Source organism: Falco punctatus (genome assembly GCF_963210335.1).
Source record: "Falco punctatus genome assembly, chromosome: 6".
Taxonomy (NCBI): domain Eukaryota; kingdom Metazoa; phylum Chordata; class Aves; order Falconiformes; family Falconidae; genus Falco; species Falco punctatus.
Window position 1 is genome coordinate 16,737,839 of NC_137585.1, and position 14,923 is coordinate 16,752,761.

General features: G+C 36.0%; 1 protein-coding gene across 2 annotated transcripts in view; it reads right to left on the minus strand.

Moving 5' to 3' along the window:
• The window catches only part of BMAL2 (basic helix-loop-helix ARNT like 2), a 37,972-nt gene that overhangs the window by 15,247 nt on the left and 7,802 nt on the right, over positions 1–14,923 (minus strand). For both annotated transcript variants that reach the window (XM_080392870.1, XM_080392871.1), the window contains exons 2-9: positions 13,968–14,115; positions 12,643–12,678; positions 9,562–9,600; positions 6,763–6,920; positions 4,400–4,479; positions 3,546–3,638; positions 1,447–1,564; positions 486–629 (exon numbers count right to left, since the gene is read on the minus strand). In XM_080392870.1, the coding sequence (XP_080248996.1) occupies positions 486–629; positions 1,447–1,564; positions 3,546–3,638; positions 4,400–4,479; positions 6,763–6,920; positions 9,562–9,600; positions 12,643–12,678; positions 13,968–14,115 (816 nt within the window). The remainder of the gene's footprint in view (positions 1–485; positions 630–1,446; positions 1,565–3,545; positions 3,639–4,399; positions 4,480–6,762; positions 6,921–9,561; positions 9,601–12,642; positions 12,679–13,967; positions 14,116–14,923) is intronic.

Here is a 14,923-nt window from a genome sequence, read left to right on the forward strand (position 1 = left end):
CTAAATGACTGGAAAAATGATAAATTAACTACTAAAAGAAAAAGGAAAAGTCATACTTTAAAGTACACACAGCACAAAGTAAATAAAAAAAAGTCTCTTTACTTGCTTGTTTTTTTTTCTTCAGAACAGTAGATTTTGCGGGCCTTATTCACAGTTAACTTCAAGACATATGTTATTTAGTCTCATTCTTCTCATCTGCTCCAGTGCTTTCAAAAATTTCCCTGAGACTTCTAAAATTTGACTACAACAGACCTAAACAACCACTGTACCTCTGGTTCCTCTCTCCCTCTTTTCCAGGAATGAACAGGGAGGACAAAGAGTACAATTAGACTGTTTTTCAAAACATGCCTCCAGTACATATTTACACCTCTCTACGGCTACTTTGTGAAGTCAGTGGTAACTACAGGGGTCACACTAATGACTCGGACTTAAATATACCAAGTTTCAGACAGAAAGCCCCCACTTCATCTACACTCTTTGAATACCTTTCTTCTTTGGGTTGGGCAAGCACTCCTTTTCTTCTTTGACTGTGGTCCTATTACATTTTATCCGACAGAAGAAGGAACGTCGAGCACCAGAATTTAGTCGAGCTGGTCCAGCTTGAAAATCTGTGTGTACTTGCAAGCCAGCTTACAAAAATTCAGTAAAGCAGTTAAAAATTCAACAATAAAACTTCAGAATACAGGCCTTTTCTTAATTTTAGCTTCTAGTACATTCTCCTTACTATCTAGCTGCCTAAATTTTGTCTTTACAATTAAAAATGGAAAAGGTCTAGTAACTTAAATAGGGCTAAGAAAATATGACTGTGTCACAGATTCCAAAATTAAGAACTAACAACCTATTTTTAAACCCTTCTTGATATTCTGAATGGTATTTTGATAAATTAAATATGCTTTATAAACCTTCAACGTCTATTTGGTACAAGGAAGAACTGCAAAGATGCTTACAAAAGCCAGCTATAAAATAGTCATTAGCTGCACAGTACATAATGCTTTCCATATTAGAAATAACTGTAAACAAAATAAGATCTGTTTAAATTAGGTTTGACACTTAGCATTTTCAGAGAAGACAGTGACTCTTGATATTGAAGTATTTTATCCCATGTTCGACTACATCAGGTCTTTTTGTATTGACAAGACCTATCAAATACAAGAAAAGAAAGTAGTATGCCTGGTAGGAAGAATGTCAGACCACATCTTGGTAAATGTTTAACAATGCAAATTTACTGAACACTTATTAAGTAAAATAAATTCTTTTCTGGGCTAGCTTTTAAACTCTAAGTGCATTCTAAGCAGCAGAAAAGCATTCAAATATGTTTGGTTCATAGAAACTATCCTGCAAGTTTGTACATCCATGCACATATGAACACATGAATACGTCCTGCATAATAATTAATTTATTAACATCTCTTTTAAAAAAATCTGAGCACATTTGAATATGACTTACTTTTCCCATCTATGAGCTTCTCCCTAGGAGAGATATCCGAAGAAGAAAGTTGTTCCTTAACTTTCGCAACATCTTTTGGATGCAAGTAATCAAACAAACTTTGTCCAATTAAACTGGCCTATTAAAAAAACCAAACAAAAAGCAAAAAAACAAAAGAAATAAGAAATTTTAGAACAGGACCCCACACATTACTTGTCTCAGAAAAACAATTTTCTACACCATTAAAGAAGTCAAATACCACAGTTACTCTAAACAACAACATTTTGCTCCACATTTAAATTGCCATTGTTTAATATTTTAATAAAAACAGGGCAGTAAACCCATAATTTGTTACTTACCCTTTGAAAACCAGCAGATTTAGCTGGATATTAAAAACAGTTCTGTAAAACCAAATGTTTAATTTATGTACATAATATGATTCCTCATCCTACCAAAGAAGGTTATGCACAAACAACTCCACTCCCAGATATGGCAGGGTAAGGAAACCGGAAAAAACATTCATGCTGCCTAATGACTCTCAGCTCTAATTTGGCTGGACAAAATGGTACCCTTGAGCCAGGTGCCACCTGGAAGCTGGGGTCAGCTCACTTCAGCACTCCTCAGTAGGGCATATTTACAGGACTCTTTCCAGCTGGGATCCATTCAACCTGATGACTTTGCTGATGCAAAGTAACTGGTCTGCTGCACTACTGTAGGCAGCACTGATTTCTGTGAGAATTTGTTTCAAAAGAATTTGGCTACTTTTGGTTTTTCCCTTGCTTACCTTCACCACAGCAGATCAAATCAATGGGTAGAAAGGAGCTCTGTTGACAAGCAGTATTCTAGATTCAAATTGCAACTTATTTTGGACCCACGACACTTGCTATGTGATCACTGCATACATAAAGGGGAGCACTTTTCCAATAAGCCAGTCAGAAATGGGTTTAATGAAAAGCTTCTAAGAAAGCAAGATGAACGTACAGCCTCTTTCATTTGTCCAGTCCCCATCTAACCCTAATGAAAAGGGAAAATAGCCACTGGGAAAGGCTAGCTACTACTAAGTAGCCTTGTCAAAATATATAGGTCTAACAAACAGATTAGGCTGCAGGATGGATCCATAACCTAGAATGATTCCCAAATAAGCTAATAAATTCATGGGTTGTCAGTCATGTTCTCTGAAGCTCTTTGGCTGGAACAGCAAAGGTTTCATGGGTTTGGAAGTAGGTATGTCTGATGTGAGAGACTCCAAAAGCTACTTTTTAGCCCCTGAGTAAATTCAGTGTAGGAAAAAAAAAAAGTTTCATGCTTGTTCCCATAAAATTATTCATTTCACTTTAAAAAGATATATTAAAAAAATAAATAAAATAAAAAAATTATAAAGCAGTCCAGATTGGTTACCCTTCCGTTTATGAAGAAAACAAACAGAACACAAGTGGTTTCAAAGTTATAGAAGTAGACAGATGGAAGCACTAACTGTTTTGGCCTCTATTTTTGGAACAGAAGTCATAGATACATGAATAAGTTGTTATGCCTTGATTATTTATGGTAATTGTCCATGATGTTAAACGTCAACTAATAGAAGGTGCTTATACTTTTTCTATTTCTCTTATTCTATGGGTTAAGCTAACTCACACTATCTCAGTTTCCTTCAAGTTAAGAGTATATAACACAGATAGTTATTGTGGATGAGGTGTTACATAGTGCATCTGAGCATAAAGGCGTTACACCATGGAAAGCTTTTATTAACTTTCACTGCTGAACTACCAGTTTTCCCTGGCCCAACAACAAAAAAAAAAAACCCTCAAATAATTTCACTATTTAGTAAGAAAATCTCTTGGAGATAGAAATTAGGATATCTTCAAATTACCCCTTCCTCTCAGACTAGCAGTTTTGTTAAGGATGATCAATTGACATCCAGGGCTATTACTCAGGTCAGGAACACTGACTGTACTTGCAAATATTTTGTTCCACAATATTAAGCCTTACCTGAAAGGGATTAAATCAAAGAAGTTCCAAGAAGTGATACACAAGGACTGTTTTTCAGTAACATTCAACAGAAGTTTAAAATTTTCTAAGAAAACGCACATGGAAAGCAAACCAAGAAACTCAATTATAACCACCTGATCATAATTAAGTATTTTGCAAACTGATTCTGAGACAAACAGAATTTTTCCTCTGTTGCATCCAACCACAAATAGGAATCCATCTGCAGCCTGAAAATATAAAGATACTGTCTTTAAAACCATACAATATAGCATTTATATTGATGACTACAAGGAAGCACACTTTTTAACTTGTATTTTTTAAATTAAGTAAGTTATAAATCACACCAAAAAGCAATTAATACTGCAAGGACCAAATCAGACCTTCAGCTACAGACAGCTAAAGTTTCTTAAACACAGCTTTGGGAAAAAAAGAGATGGCTGGCTGAAAAAGAACTTAACTTGGGAGTCATCTTACAGACCTTAGCAAAATCTGTTATTACAACAAAAGAAAAAAAATAGTTGCAAATGAGAAAGGGTAAAGGGGTGTGGGTATATATGAAGTGTGAAAACAAGACAAATTTTCTTTCAGGTATTGTTTCTGCATCTTTTTCAAAGCACATCTTTAAAAGTTTAAAGTGAAAGAGAACAAACAACTGCAAGTTTATTGATGCATAATTAAAGGCATTCCCTATACTTGCATGTAGGCTTCAATATCAACGTAAGAAATTTTATGTATTAAATACACAGATTGTATAAAGATTTATTATCCCTTCAAGGGGCTGCTCTCTGCCATGTTCACAAATCATTTTTGGTACCCCTTTATGAAAAAGCCTATATAGTGTACAGAATTTATAAACCAGTACTTACCAAGTACGTCAAAGCACGTGCTTGACAGAAAAGATGGGGAAGAAAGCACTCTCCAACAGAAAACCCAAGATAATGGCAAGCTTTAATAAGGACATCATTTACCTGAGTTTCTGTCCACTTACCCTAAGGATTAACTGTCGGAGCTCATCATCCTTTAAAAATGAAGGTTTATACCGGACTTCTGTATAAGAGCTAGTGGAACCTGGAAAATAGATTATTTGTACATGTCATGTCAGAAGTTATATTTTAAATTCACTTTTAACAAAGTTGTATTTTTGTATTTTATAACTTTTCTTTGCAAACACAACAGCTGACTAAAAAAAATATTTAAAATTCTAAATGTATTTTAAAAGCCCTCATAAACATATGCAGGCACACAACCAGTTTTTTCTTGCCTTTTACTTAGCATAAAACAAGGAAACTTCTGTCCAGATATCTTTAATGTACTGCTAGATAAATGGTATTATGAGAACTGAATTTTCTAGAAATGTTTCATAGGCCTATTTCAGAATCCTTAACATTTGCTGAACGTGAGTAATTCCAATGTTATCGTCTTTGGCATGAATAATGCTTCATTAACACTATTCATCCAACAATCCAAAAAATACTCTATTGCAGTTAAATTGAATGTCTCACTAGATGTAGTGAGACTGACTACTTTTACTGCCCTAGCACCTGTGGCAAGTACTCTAAAATAATTATTAGCCATTAAAACATTTCCTCAAAAAATACCTAGAAAAGTTGTGGTAGACAGCAGTTGAACTTTCCAGCAAATTTCAACATTCAATGTAATTCCACATAGTATCTTGTATTTTCTTAAAGCATTTGTTTTGAAGATACATATAACAACTGTGCTGCATGGAGTCCAGTTTTCACATCCCACTTAAAATATAAATATTTGAGCTGCAGATTTCTTGTAGATGCCTATTCAAAGTGCAAGTGCAATTACTGCCCTGCTAACTTGTCATGTCATTTCTTTACACAAAATTCTCAGCCTGCTTGGGCCAGCAGGCCTCTAGAAAATCCTTCCAACCTAAACTGTTCTAGGATTCTATTATTGTCAAGTTAGTAGCATAATTAGTTTCCTACACTCCTTTGACTCAAGGCTAACGCAGTTCTTATTACATATGTTTACTCATAACCAATTTTTTTTGCAGTGCAGACAAGTCTTTGACCTTTGCTTTCAGTTGACCAAATTATTACTCTGAAACAGTGCTGCCAAAAAATCTGAAATCTTGTGCGCTGCTGATAGACTATGTGATACACAACTTGTATTTGGATATAATTTTTTTAAGGAAGGAAAAACAAAAAAAATCCCCAAACCTAGCAATAGCAAAAGGAGAAGAAATAATATATCCTGCTTTGGGCCAGACACTAAACCATTCACTGAGATCCATGATTACTTTCACTTTGCTAGCTGACTAATAAAAACTTTTGATAACTTTTTCTTGGTAGTCTCTAACATTTCACGTGTTTAAGACTTTGATTACATTAAAGTCATCAACCATTCTGTTTAAGTATGTTTTGTCTTACAAAATTCCTTGACTACTGTTCTTGCAGGCACAAAAATAAGTTTGAAAGGTGATTATGTCCAAACATATTTTTTTCTTTAGTGTTACACAACTGGGTTTGATTTTATGAAGTTATACTGTAAAAGACTTAAGCTATCACTGAAGTGAATTCTCCGTGCTCCCTACCAGTGCAACTACTTAAATCAGTTTCTTTAGGTAAGCGCTAGCATAGTTTCCCATTGTTGAGGATACTTTTTTCCTAATCTCACAATGGACAAAAAACTCATTGGAAGTATGTGGTATGTTATAAATGCCTTGGCCTTCAACTTAAAGCCTTCCCAAAATTTAGTTGGTGCTTTGTTTGGCTTTTTTGTCTGTTTTGGGATTGTTTTTTTCTTTCTAATGGTCTTCTTCCACTATGCTGTAAATTTCAAAGTCAACAGATAAACATTAAATTCCAACACAAAGGTTGACGCAATCACAAATATGGGAAAAAAACAGGACTACGAAGACCATTTGCTTCTCTATTAGCAGTGTAACTGCTGGCATCAGTACAGCACCACAGTTATTACTGTTACAGAAAGAATGATGTAATGTGGAGAGATCACAGAACACAGAACATGTTTCATTTGAGAGTCTGAAAATAATGAAGACAGACTTGCTTGATCATTTTAATTTTTCAAAAGAAGCAAGGAGCCACTTGATTGCAAGGCATACCCTTATCAGACAGAAAATAATCAAGACACTGAAGGGTGGCTTGTTTTCTGCTATACTAAGCAAAAAGAAGAAATCAAGTTCTGGAAGCCACAAACAGCTAAATCTATAGATTTACTATAGCTGAAGTATAGACTTGGAACTGAATTTAGCAAGGAAATGTAGAATAAATGACCCCTGATTTATTTAACATCAAAGAAAATACACAGTATAACTCCCAACAGAACAAGGACTTTCAGGATTAGTTTCCTAAAACCCACCTTTTAAAGATTTTAAGTGTTGCACAGCCATCCGTAACACTGTAAGCTTGTCTAGCTTTCGTGCCATGGGATTGCACTGAGGTATCATAGCAGACAATTCCTCTATCAAATTATTCATTTTGTCTCTTCTTCGTTTTTCTGTTTGACTGTGAGCCTCCCTAAGAAGAAAAAAATATTAAGATGTAGAACATATGATTTTCCCCATAATATTAATCAATTCAATTTTGGGAATGGAACATACCCGAAGAAGTATTACTGTACTGAAATACTACTTGTATTTGACAACTGAATTGGATTAATTTGAACAAAGCAGGAATGGTCACAACAATGATGTGAAATATTGAGGAGGAAAATATCTCAGGCAACAACTTGATTATATGTGGCAGGAAGAACAGGCTATGAAGACTTACAGAAATTAAATTCTTCTTGTGACGCTTGACGTCCAAGAGAAAACTTGACGCCTTACTGTATACCAGAGAAATTTTAATGTCATTAGGAATCACTGGAAGGTATTTCTGCTCCCTGGCCCTATCTCTGCTTGGCCTGTGTAACTAGCACAGGGGTATTCAATCTGCTACTTTTTTTTTTTTTTTTTTTTTAAGAACAGAATGCTCCCTGTACTCACTACAGCATCTCTGAACTGTTTTATGCAAACACACAACAATCTGAGATGAGCAGTGTCTTCTTACTTCATTACCTCAGACTGAAGACAGACACAAACATAAGCACTTACTGATAGCACAGTAGAAGCAACATACAGTATGTGCCCATAAGAGATGTAGTGGAAACCAAAAGAAAAAGCTATGCCTCATGTACATTCACCACAGATATTCCAGAAAGCTTGCCCCCTCATTCACCTGATGCAATGGTAGAAAGGGTTTCATCCTCAGTGCATACCTTGTGTCTCAGGTTTCATCTCTTGGTAAGCCTCTGTCCCAGAGCACAAGCACAACCACTGAATGAGAGCTTCTCTTCTTGGGAGTTTTCATCAGAAAACCCCTTCTAAGGCACATAACAGTGCACATGGCAAATATATTTGTATTTCCAGTCACCTTTTCCTTTAATTTTTTTGTGGAATATGTTAGCTTTTCTAGTTGATCTCCTCCCCTCTAACATCCTCTAGCAGATTGAGAAAAGTTTAATTTATTCTATTCCTTCCTTACCTAGAAGACAAGCTAGCCACTCAATTAAAACAAATATTTTCCTTTCTGATTGAGACCAAACACAGTGGTAGTTAACCAAACTGAGGGACAACAGGTTTTGGTTAACTGATCTCCAACACTCTTCCACTTCAGCGTACTGTAACAGATGGTGTTAAAGGTAATAAAGGTGTAATAAAGTACACCTGGCCTGTTGAGAAAGAATAAAGTTGAGTTTTAAATACCTAGTAGTTTATTATTTTCCCCCCAAATAAATCCCTTCTCCACACAAATAATTATGGGTCATTCATCCAAGCAATTAGCTTTTTTTCTCTCTAAAGCCTTTTTAAAAATTTAATTTTATCAATTATTCTCAGCTCTACAGGTTCACCTTTCCTTCAAGTCAGGCAGAAACAATCAATAAATATCTTGTGTACGCTCCTTGAACTGTGAACCTCATGAAGGCAGATACAAACATTTGGGAAAAGAGAACAATCTTCCACATCTCTAAAAGTCAGTAAGAAATTATAGAAACCTGAACACATGGATGCAGAAGTTCAGGCGATGACTGGATAAATCCGAAGCCTTCTGTTACATTACCCAGTTACAAAGGGGAAGGAAGAAAAGCAAGTTCCCCAGTAACTGTGAGAAAAGAACCACTGGAGGGAGATTAACTGTCAAGCAAACCTTCAAATAGTCATCTAATTATTCTTTTCCTCCAACTAATGAACCAAAACTTAAGGAAGAAAATTAACAATACAATATGAAAGTTAAAGCAATGTACAAAATAGAATCTTGATAGCAATCTGAGATACTCAGTAAAGTAGAATCAATTTTGGAGTTAAACAAAAACCTGTAAATATGCTTTGGAACACTTTCTTCAGTTTTATTTAAATTACAGGAACACTTGATAATGATTAGTTAGCATGCTGTATACAATAATGATTAGTTAGCATGCTGTATAAATAATGCTTTTGACAACAAAGTGGCTTATGTATTTCTGCTTTGACATCTCTGCTCCCATGACAAATGAAAGACACATTTTTAAAACAATACAAAACAAGTCTATTTTTACTAAGTGGCTTGTCTATAGTTTAAAATACTTGTTTGGATGAATCATGACTGCAATCATTCACACAGTATTTAAATTCTTACAAGTGCTTTATTTGAATTTCAATTTGGATTCAGGAAAGATGTGAATTCAAAGTGCAATGGCAAACCTTGAATAATTCCCTATACAAAGCTTCTTCCAGAACAAGAATTCTTTGTCATGGTTTAGCTGAACCCATTTTCATGTGGGATAAATTTTTATTACCTCCAAGTGTAGACAAATCTAGAAAAAACAATTCTGAAATTCATACAGATTGAGGATCAGCTCCTCCCTTCACATATGACTTGAGCATACTGCATTTAATTCTCACCTTGAAAATTTTAACCTCAGGGTTTTGCTAAACCATCTGAAAGATTCTGCAACACAACTTTCATTAAAATTAGTAGAAAATAAAATCCTCAATGAGGCTCTAAAAATTCCTATACATTTGGGAGGGAAAGAAAAAAAAATTACTGTTAAATATTTGACAGTTTAATAAATGTTACTCACTTTTACTATTGTAAATCCTAGCATTTACTAGCAAGATGTACTTTTATTGTAAATTAGTACCTGAAATCTTTTATTTTAACGTGTTCTTCATCTTCACTCCTAGAGAAAACAAGATATAAAATTTTACATTGCATATTTAATACTAGGCACTTCTATTCCTCCCATGAATTCAAGAAGATATAGAAAATGCTACAAACTTACCATGGCTTTAACAAAAGCAACTGATAAAAATTCATGAAACAAAACCTACCTAGCAAGTGATACATAATAGAAAGAGACCAAAACATAGGTTCCAATATTCACAGTTATGCGAAAATATTACGGGGATATTTCAAAATTACAGGGCTATTTTTATTCTGGAGAAAACAACATTAATGGAACATTCAAGTAACTTAAGTATAGGCTTGATTTTATCTAGAATTTTGCAAGAGATCATCTATTCATGTTTTTATTTCCAAAATATCATTGTCAAATGATGAAAAAAGCAACCCTAGCCTAGACTGGGCCTAAAATACAAGACAATCATAGGGCTCATATCACAGTAATACTTTGCAGCAGGAAAATATGAAGGATTATTCAAACAAGAGAAGATAAAAAATCATTGCCCCAAGATCACTGTATTCTTCACCACCAGCTATTAAGAATTTCAGAACGTGGCCTAATAGTTATCTAATCAATCCCGTATGAGCGATTTGGTACTCGCAGAGAGGCAGTTCCCATACAAATACTGGCTATTATTTTCTTCAAAAGAAAAACTGATACAAATATTTTTAATCTTGCTACAGCAGTTCTTCAACTTTTAATTCAGCAGTGGAAACATCTTAAGCTTTGTCTAACTCTGAATTCCATTCCAGAGGAGAGACCTGCTTAGCCTATGAGCATTTTAGAAGAAGCAGGTGTTGAATCAGAATCAGTCAGCAGTTGTCTCCTGTGAGGAAACAGAAGTAGGAAGTAGAAGGACGGTTGAAGATTACGGCTTTAGGAAAGACTGCAAAAGCTGCTTCCACCTATAATAACTAAGTGCTGACCCCAGCAAGGATCCAGCAGCCAGAGCAAAGTTAACACACAGATCAGAGATCCAGCTCTTCAACCTGGGATTTCACTGGAACACAAGAATTTTCTAGGCAGTCTGATAAACCCAAAGACAGGAGGTAGGCTGGGCTCACAAGACCCTAGGGCTTTTCTTCAGTGAAACTGTTTTAGATTTAGATGAGCTGGCAATAACTAATATTTTTCCTTTATTTTAAAATAAACTTTTATCAGGAATGTGCATATACTTTGAACTCCAACAGAAGTTACACTGTCTGACCCTAAGAGCAGTAGCAGTAAGGAGAAGCCAGACCAACTGCAATGCAGCACACAGCCTGTTAACTAATTCTCCTTCTCCCTCAGAAGCCCCACTTGGGGAAGAAACTAGAACAAATTGGCTGCTCAGGCAATCAGTCACAGCCTTCAAAGGACTTATATAGCCTCTGTCCTAACAGCTGTGTTGTTACTGCTATAAATAGCTAGATTAAAACTACCTTGACTATGTGAATATAAGATGAAATTCTGCTTCATGGCTATAACGTAATATCATATATACTTAAAATAATATAATACTTAATTGGTATTAGAAAGAACAGAACCTGTATTAATCAGCGGAAAAAAAGGAATACCACCTTTTCTTCTATTTTCCTCAATTAATATATTATACATAGTTCCCCATTTCTTCTAAAATGGAAGCAGAGGTTTTAAAGACAGAGGAGAATTATTTTTAGTTACACTTTTCCATCATGAGCACCATGGAAAAAAATCCACAAAGAAACAATTTTTCCCCAAAGATTTTTACACAACCCCACAAGCCATGTACCAAACACTGACTACCCTGCAGAAAGGGATCTGGGGGTCCTGGCTGTCAGCAGGCTCAGCATGACTCAGCAGCATGTCCTGGCAGCCAAGGTGGTAAACCACATCTGGAGCGCAAAGACAGCATAACCAGCTGGTCAGAGGCGATCACCCCGCTGTATTCAGTGTTGGTGCAGCCTCTCCTTGAATACCGCATGCAATTCTAGGCCCCACAATTTAAGCAGGATGTGAAGGTCCTTGAATGCATCCAGAAGAGAGCAGCAAAGCTGGTGAAAGGGCTGGAAAGATTGTCCTATGTGGAGCGGCTAAGGACTCTAGGTTTGTCTAGGCTGGAGAAAAGGATGCTGAGGTGACCTCATTGCTCTACAGCTTCCTGGGGAAGCGAAGCAGAGAGGGAGGTGCTGATCTCTTCTCCCTGGTAATCCAGTGAGACAGGACATATGGGAATGGTTCAAAGCTGCGGTGGGGGAGGTTTAGACTGGACATTAGGAAGCATCACTTTATCGAGAAGGTGGTCTAACACTGGAACAGGATTCATAGAGAGGTGGCCAAAGCCGCAAGACTGTCAGTGCTTGGATAACGCCCTTAGCGACACACTTTAAGTTTTGGTCAGCCCTGAAGTGGTCAGGCAGTTGGACTAGATGATTACTCTAGGTGCCTTCCAACTGAAATATTCTATTTTATATAAAAAGAACACTGCACAGCTACATATAAACAAATACGTTGTCCAGGTAAGGTATCCTGGTGCAGAAAAGAAATCACATTAAAGTGATCATCCAATTAATAACTATGCCATCACATCTATACAAAACAGGTTTACTTATGCTGCACAGCCAATCTTAACTCTGGTTTGCCACCTTGTAATAGCATTCTTTTAACATAGTTGTGGTAGCTCTATTTTAAAAAGCACCTGGCAACATTAAAAACAAAAAATGTTTACAGGTACCAGTCAGAGAAAAGTAGGAGACCTTCACCTCCCTAGTCTTCTCATTTAACTGCTGCTCTTCATTCACTCCCATTCTTACCTTAAATTCGATACTAACAAGTCTGGTAAAGTCATAAGCAAAGGGGAGTGTATTCTTAGAAAGCAGTATCAGAAAACCTTAACATTGGATAACATTGGATTTGCCTATCCATCCTGTTAAATTAGCTACGTTTATCACCTTGTGCTGTACAAAGACCGGCACTTAAAGCATTCCTTAAGGCAAACCACACAGCTCATCTAGCCAAACAGGAAAATGCAACATACTGATAGCACTGAAAATAGAAATGGATTCATTTATAAATAAATACCTTTTCTGAGCATCACCATCAGCTTCAACTGCATCCCTGCAGAAACAGGTAACAAAGTAAGCAAAGTATAGTTTGAAGCACAAAAAGATGACTTGATATACCCAATGAAAAAAAGTCACCAAACAATTTTAGCGGAAGCCCCACTTGGTTCGTTATTTTCAGCAAGACCATTAGGTTTTAGAAACTAATGACTAGTTCTTATAGAACAATACTTTTGCAATTAGTGTTTCAACTTGGACATATTTTTTTTAAAAAAACAAAAGTTTCACGAAATCAGAGAAAGATCCAAACTTCACGGAAACATTATTCATGAACCAGCACTTTTATTGAACAGATAGAAATCAACAAGTGCTACTGAAAAAGACTGGAGAATTTATTTTTTCAGAAGTGAATGTATTTCTGGAGTTTTCTGTGATCTACAAGATAACACTTGAATCTCCAAGTTGACAATTATACCAACATCCACAGTGTAGCTACATTCTGTACATCAATGGACTATATATGGAAGAAGCAGTGATTACAGAGAATTGCTTTAATAATCACAAATACATGCAAATTTCCTACTTCCTCCTCCTCTTTGAAACATAGATTTACCATGCTAGTTCGGAGATATTTGTAATGCACTAGATCTGCAGGCTGAGTTGCGTCCCTTACTTCTGGATGATTAATAGAGGTTTGAATAGATCACTTTTAACAAATCTTTTTTTCTATGTAAATGATTATTTGGTTAACTGGCATCTGTTTAGCAGTTATAAAACAGGAGAAAACAGTTAACAGTGTGATCTCAGTAGTCAAGTATGACCCACTTAAAAAGACTGAGCGCTACTGTAGGACAGTCCTCATTTTTAGGTCACAGGTCTGTCTGGACATTTAGTGAATGGCTACCCTGGTCACTGAAGAAGCAGTTCTGATTCCACAGTTCTAGATCAAAGGGCTTAACTAGTAATCTTGTTTCCCACTTTAGGTGATATTCTAGCGTGTACTTGTGAGATTCCAAACAACTCATCATCTTGCTGCAAAGAGAACTTGCCTTTACTAGCAGACAAAGAAGGAAAAAAAAATAGGACTGAAATCCCAGCATTAGAGACACATTATCCAGACACTTCAGGCCAGGAAATGGCATTATAGAATCCTACCTGTATCCCTTGGATTTAAGGATTATTTTTCTATTTTTAATAACTCAGGACTGTCAAAGAATGCATTTGGAAGAAATTGTAATAAATAAAGGAAAGAGAATTAGACAGTTCATGCAATTAGATACTGCATAAATAATAGATGAATGTCTCAAATTTATGTTGAGATACATACAGAATTGATTTACTTACTGGTTATCAGAATCACTTCCTTTGCGCTTCCTTGGAATCTCAGCTGCAGAAGCATTGAAAGAAGCAATGGCAGCAGGCTTAGTTATCGGATTCATGAGGCTGGGGACTCCAGAAGCAACGCACGTCTTTCCATCTACTGTGAAATTATCTATGAATGATGAAAAAGCAGCTCAGTGCCCAATAAGAGCTACACCATCATCTATGCACTCTGATTTTCATTTGAAAAAAAAAAAATTGCACATGGGTGGCTTCTACGCCTCTGACACAAAAAACATAAAGGTTGTACTGCTGCAACCTAAATACGGAAAAGAGTACATTGTCTTCCCACCGTTCTGCAACAATCTCATCAACCCAATCAACACACCAATGCAATATAAAATACATTTATTCTCCTCCTTACACAACCTTAGCGAACTATACTTAAAACCCCCAGCACCTCAAACATCCTGTTGCAAAATCACAAGATGTGGCATTACTTAGCAGATCAAAACACTATGACTAACATGAGATTAAACTCAAATATATAGTGAACTATGCTTTTTAAACAAGCTGGACATCCAAACCCCAAAAGTTTGCCATAACTATGTTTCTGACATAAAAATATACCATTATACATAACATCAGTCATGTAAGTCAGATGAGTCTTGAAAGCTTGTCACGTTCTACCTCAAAGTTCCCTTCACAATTCTCCTCTCAATAAAAACTGCTTTGTTTCTGGAGGGACAGAAAAGAAGTCACAAGCCAAAATAATCCTAGCAACCTACCAGGAAAAGAAAACTGTCTCAAGGAATCTAAGCACTATTACACTTTTATTCTACCTCCATGCAAAGCTATCACAAAGAATCATCCAGCTGACATTTAGGTAAAGAATCAGAATTAACTGTTTCAGCAAATGTGCAGGCACTCCTTTAGGCTTAATGTATTAATGAGGAAAGTATCCTATGTGATACATCTAG